Genomic DNA, 21,631 nt, shown 5'->3' on the forward strand with positions numbered 1-21,631 from the left:
TAGCAAATTAATTTGTAAAGGTTTTTCATCCAAGTACATTTTTCAGGGCACCTGCCCTGGGAGGCCTGATTTATCTCCAGTAGCGATGCAGTGAGCAGCGAAGTTTTGTATTGTTTGCAATTAAGTTTGATAAATATGATTGTACTGCTATTATGCTGCTTTTATTTTTTGGTGGTTAAGTTTTGATAATTATGATTGTATTTTATATTATTTTGCATTACTGCTTGGGTAGCATTTTTTTTTTTTTATCAAGCGGGATATTATGTTTTAATAAATGAAAATGAAATGACAGCACGGGGTTTACGATTTCGCATGTCTCAGTTATCTCGTGCGACGGAGGGCCCAGTCCTGACCCTCTAGGGGTGTGGCAGCAGTGGCCTCAACAGGTCAGCTTGCCAGCAGTGCGAGTCAGAGGTCTCCATCCAGACCCTGCCTCTGCGTGCGTGCGAGGTCCGTGCACGGTAGGCGTGTTCGCGTGGTGTATCACTCCACTCGGGGGAAGGGGTCTGTGCGGTAACAAAAAGTCCTGTGCCCTTGCGGGGGGGACACTTCCAGGGAACGGGCCTGAAGAAGCAGCGCGATCCCTTTGGGCTTAGGTTGCCCGAAAGGAGAAAGAAGTTCCAGAGCCCAGGCAGGGTGGCGTACCGGGACTAGAGAGCGTTTGGAAGAGGAAGTGCTCAGGGTCAGGGGCTGAGGAGCCCCTTAAAGAAAAAGGATTCCACAGAAGCTGCTGCATGAGGGACCCAGCGAGCCCTACAGGCGAACAGCCTGCCTGGGAAAACCCAGAGAGAGTGTTGGGGCTGATCAAGCAATTCAACCAGAAGCTCACCAAAGAGGAAAGAAAAAAAGGAACCGAGCAGATCTGCAGTACCCAAATGGTACCTGTCACAGAGAGCTTACCTCTGTGGGAAGGAGCGCGTGATAGAGACAGAGTTGTGTTTTTAAAAAAATCGGAGAGTTCTTGGGACTCGTCTGCTCTAGTGCACTGCCCTGTACCTTGGGTCCTTCGTTTTCAGTATAAACCGAATTTCACCCTAATTTCAGAGTGTTTGAAAAGCAGCTCCAGAGCTGCAGGTGCAGAGTCTCAAAGCCATCTGCAGCGTTTTGAGTCCTGCGCCCCCACCAGCGAAAGTGCCGAAGAGATGGTGTTTGAGTCCCACCTCCCCCTCCCCAGCGCAGCGCTGGGAGCAGGCCACGCCCACCTGAAGCACTTTCCGGCAGGCTCCACGGCCCTGCTTAAAAGCAGAAGTGCAGTGCTGCAGAGCGCAGGGGCCTCAGGAGAGAGGGAGAGGAGACGCCCGGAGCTACCCCTAGCAAGGAGGAATGCAAGAGAGAGAGATTCTTGTTGGGAGTGTGGGGAGGGATAGGGGTAAAGACAGCGAGGCTGCTGAGTGGGAAAATCTACTTGCATTGTTGTCCTGGCTTCTGTCCATCAAATAAAATAACTCTGATATTTACCTAAAAAAAAATAAATGAACCACATTTTTCCACCGATTTTCTCCCACTTTTGTTCTCGTCATACTAAACCTTGATAAATTCCCAGGAAAATTAAACCCCCCCCCCAAAATGAAGGTCCCTACCCTTACTATCCTATCCTGTGTCTGGACTTGGTTTCTGCCATCAGTTTAGTAAAGATTTCTTCTGAACAGCAGCTGTTTGGGGTGAAGAGGGATTTTGTGGGCAACTGGACTGAGGTGCAGAAGAGCGAGCACTAAAGACCTTGAAAAGATTTCTCCCCGCATGGTCCATGGCGTTCTGGACCATGCACGCACGAGCTGGGCGCAGGGCCCAGCTCCTGCGTGCACGGTGCAAGAGAAAGGGTTTTCCGGTGCCGTTTTCCCCCCCACACGCGGTGTCCAGTTTTTCCCCCGGTCGGCGCTTCACCGCGGCTGCCAGTGCCCCAAGGTTTCCCGTGATCCCAAATATTCAAAAGATCGAAGCGCCGACATTCCAAATTGGAAATCTGCAGTATCCGGGCCCCTAAATTTAGTCTCCTTCATAATGGGTGAGGCCAAAGGCGGGGCCAGGTTGGGAGGATGCAGTTAGGGGGCTGAGCACAGAGTAACAGCTGGCCTAGAGGTTGGACGCTCGGTTTATCTGCCTACAATGCATCCCAAAATAAAGGCACTGCTAAAAGCTCTCATAACAGCCCTGCTCGCACATTTTAAGGCAGGGGAGAGCATCAGTACTTAACTTTGGAGCCACCCACATTAAAACCAGACACGGTTTGGCAGGATACTAGAAATAGCCTTGCCCAGAGTTCGCCTCCTCCCGCAGTACACAGGTGCGGGTGACGCGCCCTCACTACAAATCAGACACCTGCTGGGTATCCAAACTTCCTGCAAGGTTTTCCCCTCCCTTTACAGAACGAGGAGGCCTGGGTCTATAAAGCGTGCCCCGATGGACTTTTGTTTCCCACACCCAAGAAATCCCAAAACGGATCGCCACTGGATGCGTCTGCGCCGCACATACCGTCGACGTTATCAGCCAGGTGGTTCATCATGGACCCCGATTCACAAGCTTCGATGTAAAACACCATCTGCAGGAAGAAAAACCAACAGCCCTGCTGAACCGGAACAAAAAAAACAAACGACCCAAGCGCTGCCTTCCGCTGCCACCTCCCCAGTGGTTTGATGCAAACCTGCCAGCGAGGTTCTGGGCCATGCTGTTATATTTACGCCCGTCTGGCCTTCAGTAACCCTCCAGCCAGTCAGGTTGTCAGGATATCCGCCATGAATATGCACAAGACAGATTTGCATTGCGCTCCCTCTTATCGTATTTGTGGGTATCCTGAAAGCCAGACCGGTTTGTGGCCCTCCAGGATTGCAAACTGGCCACCCCTGATGCACAGCACTAAAGCCCCTCCCCGGCAGAGAAGACATTGCATTAAAATTGGCTCTGTTTAAATTTGGGGCTTGTTCCTGACGGATCAGGAGATTGCTGCAGCACACGAAGGGACACTGCAGTGATGCTGTGCAAGATAAAAAACAAAAAAAAAAAAACCAACTCACCAAGCCACGGGCTCAGAGAAAAAGAACCCGCGTTTGTTACCTTTAATTCAGCAGTTTTCTACCGCTCGGATCAGAACCTTTCCCCTCTCCAGCACATCAGCTTCATTCACAGCTAGCCTGATTTTTTACCCTGTTTTTTTTTTTTTATTCCGTCTATCCCAGCTCTGCCATGACGACAAAGGCCTGGACCATGCCCCACCTCCAGCACAAGTGTGCCCGAGTCAGTCTTACGTGACGGCTGGGACGCCCTCCAATGGGACTGTGGATGCTGCGGTCTCCAGCATCCCCCGGCCCCCCCCCCGAGAAGCAGGGGTCAGGTCTGGGACTCTCACAGGGCAGGGTGCAGCACTGCTGCTGGGCGACCAGGAAATAACTGTCATATTAAAAAAACAACCCCACAGAGTCACTGCCTCCTTTTGTGGGTGGATAAGGGTATTTTTAGCTGTAAAAAAAACCCAACAAACTCTGCTATCTAGATTGGAAGGTCTCCCAGCGCTCGTAAGTCAGCCTCAGAAATGCAGAGAAACTGCTGCTCCGTTTCCAGCGTTGGCTCCTAAAGGTTACGGGTCCCATTCGCTGGGGCAGAAGCCTTGCTGTTAAGTTTTGCGAGGACATAAAAGCAGAGCTGTTTATTCTGAATAATCCAAGGCCACGTTTGCAAAGGGGGGGGGAGGGGGGAGGGGGGTGCGGCTCTTGCCGGTATCAAGCAGGCGACACTCTCTTACCACACCCTAAGCCACGCTACGCCCAAGGGCGACAGGAGTCCCTGTGGCCACCATAGCGTGGCCCTCACTAAACCTTCAGGGCCAGATTTAAAGGATTGGGGCAAAGTAAAAAAAAAAAAAAAAAAAAAAGGCGAGCCGGCCACACTTTAGGTGGTTTTAGTGCTTGTGCTTTATGCAAAATTCCCAAAATGACGCCGCCTGCATCATTTCTCCAAGAGTTGGCAAGTCCCACCCGCGCACGTTATAAGCGTCCGTGTGCTTTGCACCTGCTACAGGTGGGGGGGAGGGGGGGCAGAATAACAGGTCACTTTCCTCCCCCCACCCTGAACGCCTCTTCCTGAGGTAGCTGCATGCATGCATACATGTTCTGCAGCCCTCATGTGCTGTTAGCCACTTTCAGTCGTGTCCTTTTACCATGGAAACTTCCAAGAAATGAAAAGAAAAAAAAAAAAAGAGGAGGTTTTACACTTGGGTTGATACGGGGGATCTTCCGATATCCCATGGAGATTTCCTCCTGCTCCCCTTTACATCTCCCCAGAATCCAGGCCTCAATGGAAGGACCCAAAATTAGCCGGCAGGTCACCGGCGCCTTGGTAGTGACTTGTAGCTAGAGATTTTCTGCCAGGTCACTGACCTGGAACCTTTCAAAATTTCTCCCCGTGCCCCTTTGGGAAAAAAAAGTGACAGGGGGAGGTCTGCGGCTGGCCCCGGCTCGGTACCTTTATTTTAGGAAGTCAGCACCGCCCCACAGACCTGGCTTCCTCTTACCTTCTTGTATTTCTTCTGTTGGTACATATAATCGATTGTCTTATTCAAGTCCTTTACGTGGAGCTGTCAAGCAAAAGGAAATGTCGTTTACCGTCACAGAGCATTGCAGGATCAATAAAGAACAGCACTTCTCGGTAACTCAAACCGGCAGGCGGCATTTTCATTACAAATCGCAGAATGCGACTTCTGTAAACAAGCACTGAAGCTCCTCTGGAGAGCAAGGCGTCAGTAGAAGTTGCTTTCCAAGGGGAGGGTCCATTGCCTGACTTTGGATATTCAAAACACGTTCTCTGTCTTCACAACATAAAATCCAGCCCAGCCCTTCCCTGTTCAGTCTTGGCAGATGAACCTTTAGAATGTGCAGCAGGGGTGGTTAGTGCCAGAACACGGGACCGAGCGCTGCACCCGGTCCTCAGGGGCCACCCAGCCAGGCTTCTTTGGTTTTTTTTGTTTTTTTTAAGCTCATGCTTCATTAGTAGGCCAAAGGTGAATTACATTCAGGTACTGTAAGTATTTCCCTGTCCCTGAGGGCTTACAATCTAAGGGCCCTACTTACTGGGCATTTTCCCCCATAGACTCAAAATGGGAGAAAACCTTTTGGTTAAAAAAAAATAATAATTTTTAGAAGTAGTCCCCAAATTTGTACCTGACGCAACAGAGAATGAAGGACCTTGCCCAACGTCATGAGGAGTATCTGAACCCTGGCTTCCCTGGTTTTCAGCCTGCTGCTCTAACCCCTGGGCTACTCCTTCATCTGGCAATCAAAGTTATTTTATAAGGCACTGAAAACTAGCTGTCCACCATGCGCAGGATGTAGAGCCTGCCTGTACTGCCCAACTCTCAGGCCCAAAGGATACATCACCCCCCCTCCTCAAAAAATGTGTTTTATGTTGGCCTCACAGAGGTCTCTACCTCAAAGCAGGAGTGAGTCCAGGCAGCCTCCCTTTTCCTCCCCCCGCACAATTCCCCTCCTCTAGGAGGGAAAAATAAATTTTCCTTTTCTCCCATGGGAAAATCATGGAAATCAGCACATGCCTCCCTGCAGCTTTTTACGTCAATTCTATTTGAACAGAATCACCGAAAAAAAAAAAGCTCCTGCCTGCAGCAACCCCATCCAGCCCAGAGACAGAGGAAGGAGAGGGAGGATGCCTATCACATGGGGCACTCTCCCACAGCATGGTGGATGGGTTAGAGAAAATGACTGGGAGAGGTGAAGGCAGAACCCCCTCCATGACAGCATGGCTGCTGGGCATGCAATGGAGCCCTCACATGAGGCAGGTAAGGCTCCAGGGCTCAGCGCTCTAGCCCTGCTGCCCGCCGTCAATGTGGAAGGGGGTGTGGCGAGGCCTAAAACGCAATGCAGGGATTGAGGACCGCACGGTGCATCGAGGAGAAAGGTGTGCAGCTGATATCATGCAAAGGCTCTCCCTTCATGGGCAGGAGAGCTGTGAATAATAGAGATTGCGTAGCCAGTAACAGGAGTTTGTTGCCATTTGGCACATGCGACCCTTGCATGCCAGCAGTGCAGCTTGTGAAGACATTGGCGGGGAGGGGGATTATTTTTCAGTGTAATGTGTGGTTAAGCGTGCGTACGAATGCTGGAGTTCTCTCTAAAGATTCCTATGGAGCCAGGGTAAATAAGTATTTTGGAGGATGTGCAAATGAGGCAGTGTGGAGACTGAAATAAGGGCAGGTGTTTGGGTTTCTTGCCCTTAGTTCACACCAAAGTCATGGCCTACACATCCTTGGTTCCGTTTCTCCTCATTCTCCTTTGCTGGACTGACATCACCCAAGTGATTCTGCATGGTAGTGAAGGTTTAATATTGTACTAAGCTTGGATGATGTTTTCTGCAGCTTGGAGCCACATCTTTATGTTCTCGTTATTGCCCATCCTCGGCTCAAGCTTTGAAGAATGTTTTAGGTTTTTAAGATATTCACCAGCCTTCCCGAATACGCTGTTTGAAGTGGTCTCTTCTCCGGCCTCCAAATGCCGGATTGCTTTAAAGGAGCATTTAACTTCTGCTTTCCACAGAGCTCTGGAGGGGGAGGCCACATTTTTTTGCTAAATGCGTATTCCTTGTTTTTAAAAGGGAACTAGGTTGCCTGCTCGCTCACCAGCCCCAGTAACCAGGAGTATTAAAATTAAGTAAAAAGAAATCCAGCAAAGCATCTAGGTGGAGCAGGCAGCCTTTATAAAGGTGAAGAAATGTTTTTAAAGATGCAAGTTTAGTACACCCGAAAGCTTGCATCTTTAAAAACAAGTTTACTACCGCTATAAAAGTTCTCTAGCTAAGTACTGCACTTTTGTTTTGCTGGACTAGCAGTCCTTCCCTTCTCCTTTGTGCAGCACACCCTTTCTTCAAGGACTTGAGAGGGAGGTTATGGGGAAATCACGTCGAGAGCTCTGAAAATGGTATTTACTTTGCTAGTAGCACAGATTGTTTTTTCCTGCCTCATTTCTCCAGCCATGGTTTAGCTGCCTGAAGAGATTTCAGCAGGAAGGATTTGCTTACGTCATCGTTGGGGAACGCCAAAATTCCCGGAGCGCCATGGTCAGTGAAATACACGAACACGTGGTCATTGGGGCCACTGCGAGCGGGAAGAAAGAAAAAAAGACAGAAGGTCAGCTCCAGTCACCCCGGGCGCTGCCAGGGCGGCACGGTTAACGTCTCAGCAGTCACGCCGTTACCTCTTTATCACCTTGCCCGATCCTTTGTCTTTCACTGCCGCTGCGTCGCCTCTCAGGACGGCAAGGAAGATTTCAGGGGTGACATCCTAAAGACACAAAGGAAAAAAAATAATAATAATTGCTCACTTAAAGGCTCAGAAAGAAACAAGCAAACAGCCAATTTTGAAGAACTAAGCAACTGGCAGCTTCCTCTCTAGAAGGAAGGGTCCCGAGGGGAGAATCACTCTCAGCCAACGGGATCCCTAAAATTTACAGTCCTGGCACACCAGGAACATACAAAGTGGCCCAGGCACCCTGCACAGCAGCTTCCAAAGAAGAGAGATCAATGCAGTCTTTAATTAATTTTCTGTCACTTGGTGATTACTGGAGAAGCGACTCTCTCAGGACAGAAGATGACAAGAATCCTATGACTTGACCCAGGCCTAGATCCCCATGACCCCCCAAAGGACCTCCTGGCTTACAGAGCAGTGCTCTGCTCCCAGACTGCCTGACCTTGAGATAAGCAGATCCAGGGCGCTCACCTTGGCTGGACACTTAGGTAGAGCAGACGTCGCGTTGCCTCTGCTCGATCTCTCACAGTTTCCCCTACCTCAGTGGTATTCCTGCCCAGTGTTCGAGGGCCATAGAACAAGTCAGGCTTTCAGGATCTCCCTAATGACCCATGCTGGAGATGGTCATAGAGCTGAGGTAGTCAGTATGCGTACAAACCTGTCTCATACGTACTCACTAGGGAGATCTTGGAAACCTGATCCATTTGCTGAAGTGAACACCGCTGTCCTACCTCATCATCAACGCCACAGATTCTTAAAACACCTTTTTTAATCTGAAAGGCCATGAAAACGCAGTGCCCGAGGAAACCAATGGTCATCCTCGGGTAAGCACAGGGCAGGCCTCCGCAGTGGAAGCACCTTTCCCATTTTTAAATGTCCAAGGCAGACCGCCCAACCTGGATTCCTGCCGGTAATCCACAGCCACCCATCACAGGGCTTTCCTCCAGTGCCAATCCCCGCCCAGAGCAGCCTGCCCCGCCAGACTCATGACTGCCCCTTGCAGTCGTTAGCAGAGAGAGGAACTCAAATCACGCCGGACACTCTTCTTTCCATGGTTGCCTCAAGGAGGGGGAAGCGACCGTCCGACCTCCGGAAGGGCGCGCGCTACTCCTCTCTAGCTCAGCGTGGCCAGCAGCAGTGACAGCGAAGACATCCACGCGTGGATCCCCTACGCTGAAGGCGTGCACTGGTGTTTCTCCACAGCGCTGTTACTTTTCTCTTCTCCTGAACTTCCAGCCTCACCAGAACCTGTTAGACCACTCTTGCTGCGGTTTGTAAAAGGAAGCTCGCAGTGCAAAAGGAGAGGCACCTACCTCTTTGATGTAATCCTTGGGCACCCCAGCATACACATCCGTTCCGTTGGGCCGGTTAATGACAACGCCTTTGGTTGGATTTCTAGAAACAAACGATTACACGGCACATTTACTCCAAGCAAAATGAGTGCAGGCCAACGATAACCTCTGTAATGCAGCGCGAGAGGGTCTGCGGCGCTACAGAGAGGACCCCCACGGTCCGTGACCAATCAGTAAAGTCCGTCCTCACGCACATGTAAGCAGGGAAGAGTATAATCTTATTCTGATGCACTTCTACACTAAAGTAAGTATTGGAGAGGGCTCTCTTTCTACTGTTAATTAGTATTTAAGAATGCCAGTCGGTAACTCTACTCTGCAGCTTCCAGAACAGGCTTTCCACTTTGCAAGGCTAAAACAGATTTGAACAAGCTAAATTTATTTAAAATTATGTATGAATTGCTTTCCAGGTTATACTAAAAAGTCATCCAAACTGATGTTTAAATTAAAAAAAAAATACAATACATACAACACAAACAAAATAATAAAAAATAAAACAGAATAATGGAACATTTTAAGACCTGCATTTGTTTTGGTTTGGTTTTCAAGCACTTGCCAGGGTCATCACATGAGCAAACCTCCCAATTAGCACAGAGGTCAATACGCAAGACTGTTTCACTGGCCAAGTCTAGTTGTGCCAGAGAGCAGGCCGAAAGTTAGCTGGGTAAGTTCATTTGACTACATTCAGCACTCTGCTGAATATCCATGTCATACGTCTATGGTGTGCGCTACCGCAAAATTTAATCAGCTTTTACAAAATGCTTCTGCTCACTTGTTGACCGGTACTACAACTTAGGATCACATCAGCCCTGTGTTAAAAGAGCTATATTGCTTACCCACCAAGTCAGCGGTAGCCAACTCTGGTCCTCGAGAGCCACACCCAGGCCACGTTTTCAGGACATCTACGATGAATATGAAGGAGACAGATTTCCATACAATGGGGGCAGTGCCTGCAAATCTCTCTCATGCATATTCATTGTGAATATTGATATGTGTGCCTGAGCTTGAGATCAACATGGAGACGGCAACTGACCCAGAATCCTCTGCTATCTTAGCCTTTCTGGCTATGTGAACTTTAAATGTCCTACTGAGCCTGACCTGGAGGAATTCCAAGGACACCTGGACAGCAGTTGAAGCTGGCGACAATTTGTGATGCCTAATTATAGGGTCACAAGAGCAGAAGGCAACGGTCAGAACGTCATTACAGGGGAATCTGTAAATACAGCCTAAGATGTAACCATTGCCCTGACCAGCAAGATTTTAACAGAACAAAGGATTATCCAAAGAGTGATGGTAAATGGGCCCCAACCTGGAGAACTGGTCACGGTAATTTAGGGATTCTTTATCATGCTGTTGACATGACAACCTATGTAGAGGATACTCCAGGTGGTCACGCAACTTAAGAATTTCTGACCTAGTACTGTATTGTATTTTACCTATATAAGAAGGATCAGTTTATGTATACAGATGAGATGCTGGTTGGTCAGTTTGTCAGAGAAAGGGTATCCAGCATCTCCCAAGAATACTTATATTGCTCAATAAAAAATCTAAATTCTCTTGTGAATATGGAGAAGCTTAACAATATCCTGAAAACCAGGCCCATTTGTGGCTCTCGAGTACAGGAGTTGGCCACCCCTGCACCAAGTGGAGGTCGAAGTTTAAATTGTTGGTACTTATCCATAAGTTACTTTATGGGGAGAAGTCAAATTCACTTAAAGACAAATTACGAAGCGATGCTCCCAGATGAGCTTCGCGCTCCTAAGGAGCACATTTGTTATTAGATCTCCCATTGCGGACATATAGACTCAGAGTAGCCCCTTTTTTTTATGCAGGGACAGAGCTTTGGAAGTTTGCCAGCTGAAATTTGGGGGAAGATTGAAGTTACGGTTTTTAGGAAAAAGCTTAACAGTTTTTGTTTTTTTTGCTGAAGCATTTGGCCGATGTATTCTCAGTGGGGGTAATTTTCAAAAGGCGTTACATGCGTAAATGTAGCTATTGTAGCAATTTTCAAAAGCCATTTACTCAAGTAAAGTGCACTTATGTGAGTAAATCCTATAGACAAGTCAATGGCATATATTGTAGCAATTTTCAAAAACCCACTTACTCAAGTAAAGTGAATTTACTCCAGTAAACCTGGTTTTTACTCGAGTAAATGCTTTTTAAAATCAGGCCCTTTGGTTTTACCTGCGACATTGTTCATTAATATTTATGAATGTTAAGGAGTGGAATCCGCCCAAAATATAAAATGTAGAAGTGGCAGAATGAAAGGACTAATAAATAAAAGCAATGGCAATTTATATCCTGCTAGCTCGCCGCGCTGGTGAATATTGACCTCACTGTGCACAGACATAGTCAACGCAGCCAAGAACATGCAGAGGTTTGCGGGTACAAAAGCAAGAGGTATTTACATTCCCTTCGGAAAGCTCTCCTTCCCCAGACAATCAGACCCATTCCCGGGGCCTGCCCCGTCTCTTTAGGACCTGAAGGGCCCACGTCACTTACTCTTCATTCTCCGCGATGTCATCGTACATCATGACCACGATCTGCTCGTCGGGAATGCCGTTCCTATGGACGATCTGGTAGGCATGGCAGACGTCGGCCTGAGCAGTAAATACAAGGAACAGGCAGTGAGCAACGCGACCCAATCCTTTAGGCCAAAAGAGATGGCGATTTATACTCCCGAACCCCCCCCCCCCCCCCCCCCCCCCCCCGAGCCACGACAATACTGCCTTAGAAGTGTTCCTTAAATAGAACGGGACTTGTAGTACCCCGGAGCCTACCTGAGGTTTTCCTTCCAGATCTACATTAAAAAAAGAAGAATCTGCTAAAGAATACAAAAGCTTTACCAACTAATTTTAAGGAAAGGTCCCCATCTATAGGCCTAGATTCATGAAGCAGCGCACCCGACCTGTGCCTAGAATGGTAAAATATCAAGGGGGGAGGAATCCGAGCACGGGATTTACCTCCTAGTGTCCCGCCCCTTAGCCGATTCGGCCCGCCCGGATGTCATGCACAGGGGACCAGAGAGGGCTTCCTTTGAAAGATCAGCCTCCAGGAGGCTAATTCTGGGACTAGTGCTCCTAAAGTGACCCTCTTGCACAGTAACATCGTACCGACAGCAGAAAAAGACCGAATGGTCCACGCAGCCAGTTCCTTACGGTAGCAACTGCCACTGCGTGCAGGCTGCCCCCCCACCCCCCCAAGCCCTATGCCGAGGGCAGTAATATTAACAATGAAAACCAAGAACTGTGAAATTCATGTCAAAAGTGACTGCTGGCAACATTCTGCATGTTTACGGGGTGAGCGGCCTTCCTGGAAATTCATACAACGCTGCTGCTTGAACTCCCCTTTGGGTTTTTCTTTTTTAACCCCAATGTCTCTGTGTATCAGTTACCCCAGACCATAAACGTCAGGGGCTTGACTTCTCCTCCCCCCTCAATTGAAGCGGAGAGCCATTGTACCTAATGGGGGCAGATTTAACATACGGCAAAAGTGTGGAATCCAGACTGCTTTGTAGTTTTGTTTTGTTTTTTTTAAGTAAGGGGGGAGAAAACCCTAACTTTCAGTAGATTAGATGCATGTCAAGGAATATTTTGATCACCGATAATCTCTACTGTTAAAAGCCCTCCCTAAATTTAGGTTCATACATTCACAGGGCCCCTAAACTCAAGATCCTAAGAAGTGGAGGAGTAAACAAAAGTTAAACACTTTGCACTGATTTTCAGCCGGGGGCACCTAAATCTAGGGACATTAATGGCAGCCCTGCATTTAAGTGCAGGGGTCTAACTTAGGCACCTACAGTAATTTAGGAGCTTAAAGTTAGACACTTGGATTTTTTTTTTTTTTTTTTTTTAAATAATCAGCCTCATGGTGTTTCATTTGCACAGTGCAGTCTCCCCATAAACAGCTACACCTTCATCGCAACCAGTGGAAGCCCTCAAAAAGTCGGCAAAACATCTGCACAATTGCCATCTGTGCTGCATGTTTAACCAATGGCGCCTGAAACCTTCAACGCTCACGCTGACTTCTGGAGTCCTCTCCCGGGGGCTGTTGGGAACAGTGTGCAGATGAGCCCTTCGGTCCTCTTCAGCCCCACATCTCTTGCAGCAGAAGAGGACCAGAAGGCTCATCTGCATACTGTTCCCAGCAGCCCCCGGGAGAGGACTCCAGAGGTCACAGCGAGTGATCCAGGCTTCGAACACTACAGCCCCAACTTCTAGAGGCCCTGCAACTCTCGCAACAGAAGTGGACTGGAAATGTGCATCTCATGGCATTTGTGCCTTAAAACCACTTACTATAAAATGTACTTTCAGATTTCTTACAGTAGATCTTTTTATTGATCTACTGAAGGAATTTAAGTCAAAACAAGATTCAATAAAGTAAGTATGTAGATATAAGATTAATTGTAGTATTTCGAGGGTCATTGATAAATATAAAATAAATCAATAGACAAAGTACTTTTGATTAGCTTTATAACCCTACCGTCTTAGAAATTTTAATTTGATAACAAATCAACAAAATTAAGATGGAGACAGTAGTCCAGCAGCAAGGAGGCGGCTTTCCAGTCTTTTGCACCGAGTGCCACGTGTATGATTGTCTCCCAGCTGGCGAGAGGTTGTGTAAGTGCACGCAGTAGGTGCAAAGAGCTCCTAGCTCTCAGAGAATGAGTCTGATCTCCGGAGGCTAGGGTTGCACACCTGGAGGAGCTAAGGGAGACAGAGATGTATAGAGAGGAGACCTTCAGGCACATAGAGCAGTCCCATTTCCAATCTGGCAGTGCCAGCGCTGCCTTGGAGAAGAAAGGTCACCTGGAAGGAGAGCAGCACCATGGTGAGACAGGAAGCAATCCTGTAGATAGGACCTGCCCTGAAGATGATGTAGCAGCCGCTCGCAGCAAGGATAGGCATCCAGGAGCACGTGCCCAGGAGGGAAGTTTTAGGACAGTCGTAGTTAAAGATTGGCTACTCTCACAGTCTTACAATGGCTGCTCACCCAATGACAACTGAACATAATTCTTTTTCATATCCACCTTCACGTTCCTTTTTATGCCAGCAATCCCCTCCTTCTGACATTCGTCCTGTCTCGCAGAAACCTTTTTTCTCATTAACGGTTTCAACCGTCAACTTCAAGTGTTGCATACACTCATATCTATTGTTCAATGTATTTATTGACTTTTATTAAGTTAATGTTCTGATTCAATCTGTGTCACACTGTTATGAATTTAAATGTAACTGGTTTGTTATAATGTAAACCGGAGTGAAGGCTATGTCAGCTGTACCTCGGTATATAAACAAATGCTAAATAAATAAATAAATAAAATAGTTGGTGATTTGATTATTAGGAAGGTTGATAGCTGGCTGGCTGGTGGGCACGAGGATCACTTGGTAACTTGCCTGCCTTGGGCAGAGGTGGTGGACCTCAAGCATCACATAGAGAGGATTTTAGATAGTGCTGGGGAGGAGCCGGCTGTCTTGGTACATGCGAGTACCCACGACATAGGAAAGTGCAGGAGGGAGGTTCTGGAAGCCAAATTTAGGGTTTTAGGTAGAAAGCTGAGATCCAAACACGCTCCCTGATCCACATGCAGGATCCCAGAGGCAGGCAGAGCTACAGAGTCTCAATACGTGGATGAGACAATGGTGCAGGGAAGGGAGCTTTAGATTTAAGGAGTGAGGAAATTCTGGGGAAGGAAGAGCCTATGCCAGTGGAATGGGCTTCACCTTAACCAGAGTGGAACCAGGCTGCTGGCACTAACCTTTAAAAAGGAGATAGAAGATGGGGGAAAGCTGACAGTCATTCAGAAGCGCATGGCTCGTAATGATGCATCTTTGAAGGATACCAATAGAACAGGGAAAACAGGGCATCCCAGTAGAGAGGTTGCAATAAAGACACCTGGTCCACTTTGGTATTTAAGTAAAGTGCAGAAAGATTCCAAATTACCCCGTCAACTGATGAACAAGTTGTTAATACAAACAAAAACATACTTTGAAATGTCTGTATACAAATGCTAAAAGTCTAAAAAAATAAGATGGGAGAGTTAGATTATATAGCACTAGATATAATTGACTTCTCAGAGACCTGGTGGAAGGAGGATAATCATTGGGACACTGTAATACCAGGGTACAAATTATATCAAAATGATAGAATGGATCAAATTGGTGAAGGGGTGGCACTATATGTTAAAGAGAGCATTGAGTCAAACAGGATAAAAGCTCTGCAGGAAACAAAATGCAGCGTTGAATCCTTATGGATAGAAATCCCAGGTGAAAAAGGGAATAAAATAGTAATGGGGGTGTATTACCATCCACCTGGCCAGAATGAACTAACAGACAATGCAGTGCTAAAAGAAATTAGGGAAGCTAACAAAAATCAGAAAACTCCATTTAACACTTCCCTTTGTCGCCTCCCACTCAGCCAGTTTGTAACCCAGTCACTCATTCTAGGATCCACACCAAGGGTGTACAATTTATTTATAAGTCTTCTGGGCAGAACTGTGTCAAAGTTCTTGCTGAAATCCAAGTACACTACTAGGTCTACCACTCTCCATTGATCCAACTCTCTGGTCACCCAATCAAAGAAATTGACCAGATTTGTCTCACACGATTTACCTGTGGTAAATCCCTGCTGCTTCAGATCTTGCAATCCATTGGATTCCAGAAACTGCACTCTCCTCTGTTCTACCAGCGATTACATTAATTTTCTCACCTCAGGGGTCAGACTAACTGGCCTGTAGTTCCCAGCCTCCTCCTTACTTCCACTTTTATGAACAGGAAACATATCTGTCCTTGTCCAGTCCTCCGGGACACTCCAGACTTTAAAGAAGCACTGAAAAGGTCACCAGCGGAGCTGCCAGGACATCTAAGTTCCCTTCGTACCCTTGGATGTCTCCCATCTGGCCCCATTGCCTTATCTATTTTAAGTTTAGTTAGCTCCTCATGAACATACCGTTCTGAAAATTGATTGAGGTTTACCTCACTTGTAATCTTATTTGTGTTTGTTTTATGTGGACCTGCTCCAGGCCCTTCCACAGTGAACACCAAATAGAAATATTTATTAATCAATTTTGGTTTTTCTTCGTCATCCTCTACCTATTCCTCCCCTTCACCTCTGAGTCTCACAATGCCACTTTTGCACTTCCTTCCATCACTAGCATATTCTTAAAAAAAAAAAAAAAAAGAAGTCTTGTTCCCCTGTTTTACTGTATTTTCTATTCTTTTCTTCTATTTTAATTTTCACATTCCTGATTACTTTCCCAGCTTCTCTTAATTTTTCCAGATATTGTCTCCTGTCTGTAATCTCTTGCAGCTTATGAATGCTTTTTCTCCCTTGCCTTTCCTTTGCAGCTACTTCTTTATAAAACTAGGACTGTCTCTTTTTCCTCTTCACTTTATTTACATTCCTATCAAAAAGATTAGTTGTCCTTATAATATCTACTTTTAGTTTTGCCCACTGCCCTTCTACTTCCTCATCCAGCTAATGACTCCTTGAGGTACTTCCCCATTCTGAGAAAGTTAGTTTTCCTGAAGTCTAGGACCCTCGCCTTAGAATTGAACCTTCATCTCTTGTGTCCTAATATTGAACCTCACTAGATGATCATCCACTACAACATCAGGAATACTGTGTCCCCATCGGTAAGCATCTACTGAGGGGGGGGGGGGGGGTTTAAACTAGAATCACTGGGGACGGATGGAGTTGCAACTTCTGCCCTGTATTGGCCATTGTTGAAAACAGGAAACCGGGCTTGATGGACCTTTGTTCTGACCCAGTGTAGCAAGTTATGTTCTAAAATTACCATCAAGTACAGTTAAGAAATTGCTAGGCTGCCCCATCTCGTGCGGTACCTACCTAACTATCTGTACAGTGTGGGACAGGGGTACCCGGCGTCTCACCTGATGCCTGTAGTTGTACCAGCCATTCGAGCCAGCTACCAGAAGCACCCAGTGCTTGCCTCCATCTTCAGTATCCTCCAGATGGGCCGTGCTGATCCCCAGTAGCAGGCCGAGCAGCAGCGTCTGCGTGAACATTGCTGGCGTTCTTCCCCAAAGCTGCTGCTGAAATGGAGGGGTGGGGAAACGGGACGGGCAGCCTATCCGGGAGCAGCGAATGTACCAAGCACCGCGAGCTCTGAATCCCAAAAAGCAGAGACCGTGCCGGGCAGAAGCCGGCTGCCGCTCTTACCTGAGACAAAAAAAAATCAGAAGTTATTTAGATGGATACAAAACGACTAAGGAACAAAACAACTAGAAAGCAACAAAAGGAAATAAATCTCTTGATACTTTGCAAACATTATATTAATTAAATTATTTTTGATCCCAGTCTATAAAACACATGTAGAGACCTCCTTGGTTGGGGAGAACGCATGATAGTGTGGCTGGTTTAACTCCCCCATGCGGGAGACAGAAAGTGGCGGCTCCCTCTGATGTATGACCCCTGAGCACCATTCTTGCTGCCCTTCCTAAGGGAAGCGTTCCATGGCTCTCCCATCTGTTTGACCTGTGCTGAAGGGGCAAGGCCTCTGGGGAGAGACATGGAGTCTGAGCGTTTTCCTTTATTGAGCTGGGAGTTCTTGCCACCCTCCTGGATTCATCTGTAAGAGGACTTAATTTTTTCTGGATTCCCATTAACTTGGGTCTCGGTATTTTGGTTTTGGCTTCCAAAACGGGAAAGGTTCCCTTCTCTGGTAAGGAACTTGGGGGGGGGGGGATCATCTGCATCCAAAGGAGGAGAGAGAAAGGGGGGGGGGCAGAATAAAAGGCATTTGAGTGGACCCCTACAAGGGCTCACGTGCATCTGTTGGAGATCTTGGGAGACGAGAAGAGCAAGGGCATCGCCTGATACTACGAGCAGAAAGGGAGATAGGAGATGCCCGTGACCGACTGGGCGTTTAAATCATTAACTTTATGGGAGGGAGGCTTACAACGGCCCCTTACCATGCGAAAAGGAGAGAGGAGACACATTTCAAGAACTTGGATAATTGGCTTTTACGTCTATTAATAAAATTAAAGACCTGAAAAGGTCACAAACGTATTAAGAAACTTGATTGTAACATCCAAACATGACAAGTATAACTGTAAAGGTCATCTCATCATTGCATACCAGTTCAGTAAAATGAGCGTTGGAAACCAAATCAGCTTCCAGTGCGTTTCCTACTATAGAGAGATCACTCATCACTGCTGTATGCCTGATGATATAATTCATTGCAATGCACAGGGCCCGGAAGGATTACCTTCTCCCCTGCCCTGCCCAGGGAATCCTGGATATTAAGATATCGGATCAGACAGGGATGTGCACCATCAATAACTATTTCAGATCTGGGTCTCTGGAACCTCTGTCCGGGGCTACCAGCCCAGGGGTCACTCACACCCATGCACCAAATAGGCTGGGCTTGGTTTTCAAATGCATTTGCCACAGCCACAAGATGATAAAGCCCCCCCCCCCCCCCCCCCCAATTTTAAAAATAGATCCAGGTCTGTTTGTAGAGGAGATTGCTTCCCCCAAACTTGCATTTCCAGGACCAAATCAGAATTACTCCAAATTGCCCGTAACAGTGAAGTTGCTCTTTATCTCAGCAGGATGTGATGACCCATGGGCATTGTAATGGGGGGGAGGGGGTTGTACAGGGGCCATGGCCCTCCCAGACTTTCAGCTGGCGAGCACTGGCGTTTCCCCCTCTCTCTTTCCCTTCTGCCCCAGAAAACGAAGACATTGGTGGCAGGGAATGGCACAGCCCTCACTCACCAGCTCCTGCTGGCGTCCTCCGTCCTCCCCTGCAGGCACCACTCGGCCCGCCCTCAGCAGGGGAGGCGGTGGGGACTCCCCCCCCCCCCCCCCCCCGAGGACACCACGGAGGGGGCTCTTCTCGGTTTCAAAATGACGACATGAGCCGCTGAGCGAGGGGATCCAGAGGGGGCAAGGAGAGAGTGAACAGAGGATCAGTGTGGGGTGGGGTGGAGGGAAGGAACCAGGTTTGTTGGGAGAGGGAGGGAAGATACCAGAGTGAGTTAGAGGGGAGGCCTCTCCGCTCCCAGCCACCGTGTGTCTCTCTCCATCCTTCCTCCCTTCACCTCCACCTCCTTGCCCCTGCTCCACACTCCTCCTCTGGACTTTTTCTTCTCTCTCCTGCCCCCCACCCCACACAAGAGGCAAGGCACGGCAGGCCCAGCGTGGCAGCATATTACCTTAGGGCTGCAGAGCCAGACCTCTCTTCTCTCTCTCCAGACGCCCCTTCTTCTTCAACACCCCCACCTCTTTCAGCAATCGCACCTCTCCAGTGCCGGATTTAGAATTGCGCTGTCCCCCCCCTCCCCTCCCTTCAGACAAGAGACCAGAACATCTAAGGCCCGGCCTTCCTGGTTCTGCCCCAGGCTCACCCCCCTCCTCTTAAATCCAGGAATGAAAGGAGGAGGGGGGCAGGGTGACACTTCTTGGCTTCCTGCTGTGGCCTCACCTCCCTCCTCCTCCCGTTTCCTGCACAGGATAGGAGGGGAAGGGCTGGAATAGGGAGAAGAGCAGTTTTTCTCAGCTCTGTCCCTCCCTTCCTGTTCTCTGCAATGGAAGAGGGGGTTGGGGCAAGAAGCAGTGAGGTTCAGCAGAACTGGGAGGCAATAAATCTCCTGCTGCCCCCAGGGGAGGCTCAAGGCAGTCTGCCGCCTGAGGCGAGGGGCAAAATGGCGCCTCCTTGCCCCGCCCCCCCCCTCCTCCATGACACCAGTCTGGCCTCCAGCAGCAGTGACCCTCCTCTTTTCTGCCATCGCCGGCCTGGGTCAGCAGCTGCGACAGGGGCAGGCAGGGTGAGGCGGCACCACTGTGGCGTTCTGAGAGGGGCATTAAAATTTCTGCCTCCTCACCCTGCCTCATTATAGAACTGCCCCTCCCCCCGAATTTTGCCACTCTAGGCACAGGCCCTGTGTGCCTATTAGAAAATCCAGGCCTGCAGCTCTCTCCCTATCTCCATCTCCTCCCCTCTTCAACACCATCCATCTCTCCCCACGCCTCCTCCTAGCCCTTCAGCTTCCCTCCCTCTCGTCTCCCTGCCCCCACAAAAATAAGCGACAAAGGCTCAGCAGCTCCAACCTGCCATCTCATGTGGGCACTGCTGAGCCTGGGTCAGCTTTCTTGTGGGGGGGGGGGTTATTTAACAAAACAGCCCTCGCTCTTGGTGCCCGATGATCTTCTCTCCGTGCGGTACAGAATAGCCACTCAGTACTGACTTTTCTATTAGTCATGTGCTCCTTTACCACTAGGTCGGAATTTTTAGCATCGAGTATTTATTTTGACTGGGAATGAGTAATTATACTCGGTAATTTATGCGAAGAATGTATGTAAGACCCAATGACAAACTGTAAAGGTAATGTAAAAAAAAAAAAAAAAACTGGCCTGGAAATGTGGGTGGAGTTGGGGCCCTGCTGTCCCTGCTACGACCCCTTATTAAAGCAAACTAGATCTCAGGATGTAAAACAGGCCCAGCTCTGCAGCCAGCACGGACCCTTCCTCTTCACTGTCACTGTCACCTCACTGTGCGAAACTGGGCCACCAGCTGGGGGAGAAGACGTGGCAACGCTGACCAGAAAGGGGGAAAAAAAACCCTCGTCCTAAACACAGGCATGGGATTAGGAGAGGGATCCCGGCCCCTCAGGGCCAGAGAGAGCAGGAATCAGGCCCGTGCCAGCTAAGAAAAAGTAGGCCCCTATGTAAGGCTCTGATGTGACATTTAATGAGAGAAATCGTTTTCTACATTTCCCAAATAATTTCTATTTATTTAAGAAGGCTTTACAAGCTTTATTTGTTAGCAAATTCTTCAATTACAATTGAAATTTTTATTTATACATGTTAGAAATAGATATATTTAGCTTTTTTTTTTTTTTTTTTTAATTTTGCCCAACAAATATAAGCCCCTTCAACATTGTAGGCCCTGGCCAAATGGCCATGCTGGCACCCCCCTCTCTGCCAGAGAAACAGCACAAACAGGACGATCTTTCCTTTTAGCAGCAGATACTAAAATCGACGAATTCTCTACGACGCCAGGCACAGTGGCACAGGAGCCTCTGGTTCTCCCTCCTCAAGGGGCACCGGAGCAAGCAGAGCGAGAAGAGGCGATTAAGTGCCGAGGAAGAAGGATACCACCCCCCCCCCCCCCCCGAAGGATTCTGCGTCACCCAAGAGCAGGCCCCGTCTACGGAAAGGGAGGTGTGAATGAAGGCTAAACAATTGGGTGTATTATTTCAACAGCTAGAGAAATGCAGTCGTTAACATTAAAAAACTTAAGAACTGAAAAATATCCAAGCACCTGTTGCACTGCTCAGCAAAATCCTGTTTTAGCAGCACAGGGATAAAGCTGAAGAACCGTCATGGCTTAAACATCTAAAAAAAAAAAAAAAATTACCCTCAGCAGGAAGATTTTGAAGAACTGGAGACGAAATGTACATAAAAAGGTGCATTCTTTTTATCCCCCTAACTCCTATCTTTTGTCAGCTACTTCCGGAGAACACAAGATGAAGCCGGAATAAGACCAACCCACCTCAGTCAGCTCTCGGGCACAGGGACACACCGGGAGAGCCGCGGAGCACTCGAAGCCCCCCCTCCCCCACTCTACAAAACAGAACTAGCCCGGTACTTGGGGCCGTTTCAGTTCTTAGTTTGGGTCTAAATTTCTAAGGCCTCCTTGTTGTCAGGATTACAGATGTAGATTTAAATCTTCTTCAAAACAAAAAACGGTGTCGTCATCCCCCCCTCCTCTGCGCTGGTTTGTGCAACGTCAGCAGCACCCACGAAGCCTGCCCGGGATCCGGATAAAGGGTGGGCACCCAGAAGCCAAAAACACGGACGCCTTCGTCAGGGAGGACATGGAAAGAGACAGGGAATACTTTGCTAGTTGTGCCCATCAGTGGAATCACCGAATCAAAGTCTTCCCCCGAGGCTACTACCCTGAAGGTGATTTACCATTAAACGTACGGCGCCGGGCACGGCACGCTAACTCTAACGGAGAAGGCGCGGGCAGTCTGCTTAGCAGGAGACCCTAAGAGGCTGCTTTCATCAGATG

The 21,631-nt window shown here is 48.2% G+C and overlaps 1 protein-coding gene across 1 annotated transcript in view; it reads right to left on the reverse strand.

Annotated features, from left to right (window-relative positions):
- LGMN (legumain) overlaps positions 1 to 21,631 on the reverse strand; it is a 41,185-nt gene that overhangs the window by 15,097 nt on the left and 4,457 nt on the right. Inside the window, exons 2-8 of the mRNA XM_029597831.1 lie at positions 16,482 to 16,770; positions 11,095 to 11,192; positions 8,557 to 8,638; positions 7,194 to 7,279; positions 7,018 to 7,093; positions 4,505 to 4,567; positions 2,473 to 2,539 (exon numbers count right to left, since the gene is read on the reverse strand). Coding sequence (XP_029453691.1) covers positions 2,473 to 2,539; positions 4,505 to 4,567; positions 7,018 to 7,093; positions 7,194 to 7,279; positions 8,557 to 8,638; positions 11,095 to 11,192; positions 16,482 to 16,616 — 607 coding nt within the window. The 5' untranslated portion in view covers positions 16,617 to 16,770. The remainder of the gene's footprint in view (positions 1 to 2,472; positions 2,540 to 4,504; positions 4,568 to 7,017; positions 7,094 to 7,193; positions 7,280 to 8,556; positions 8,639 to 11,094; positions 11,193 to 16,481; positions 16,771 to 21,631) is intronic.

Source organism: Rhinatrema bivittatum, chromosome 4 (assembly GCF_901001135.1).
Source record: "Rhinatrema bivittatum chromosome 4, aRhiBiv1.1, whole genome shotgun sequence".
NCBI lineage: Eukaryota > Metazoa > Chordata > Amphibia > Gymnophiona > Rhinatrematidae > Rhinatrema > Rhinatrema bivittatum.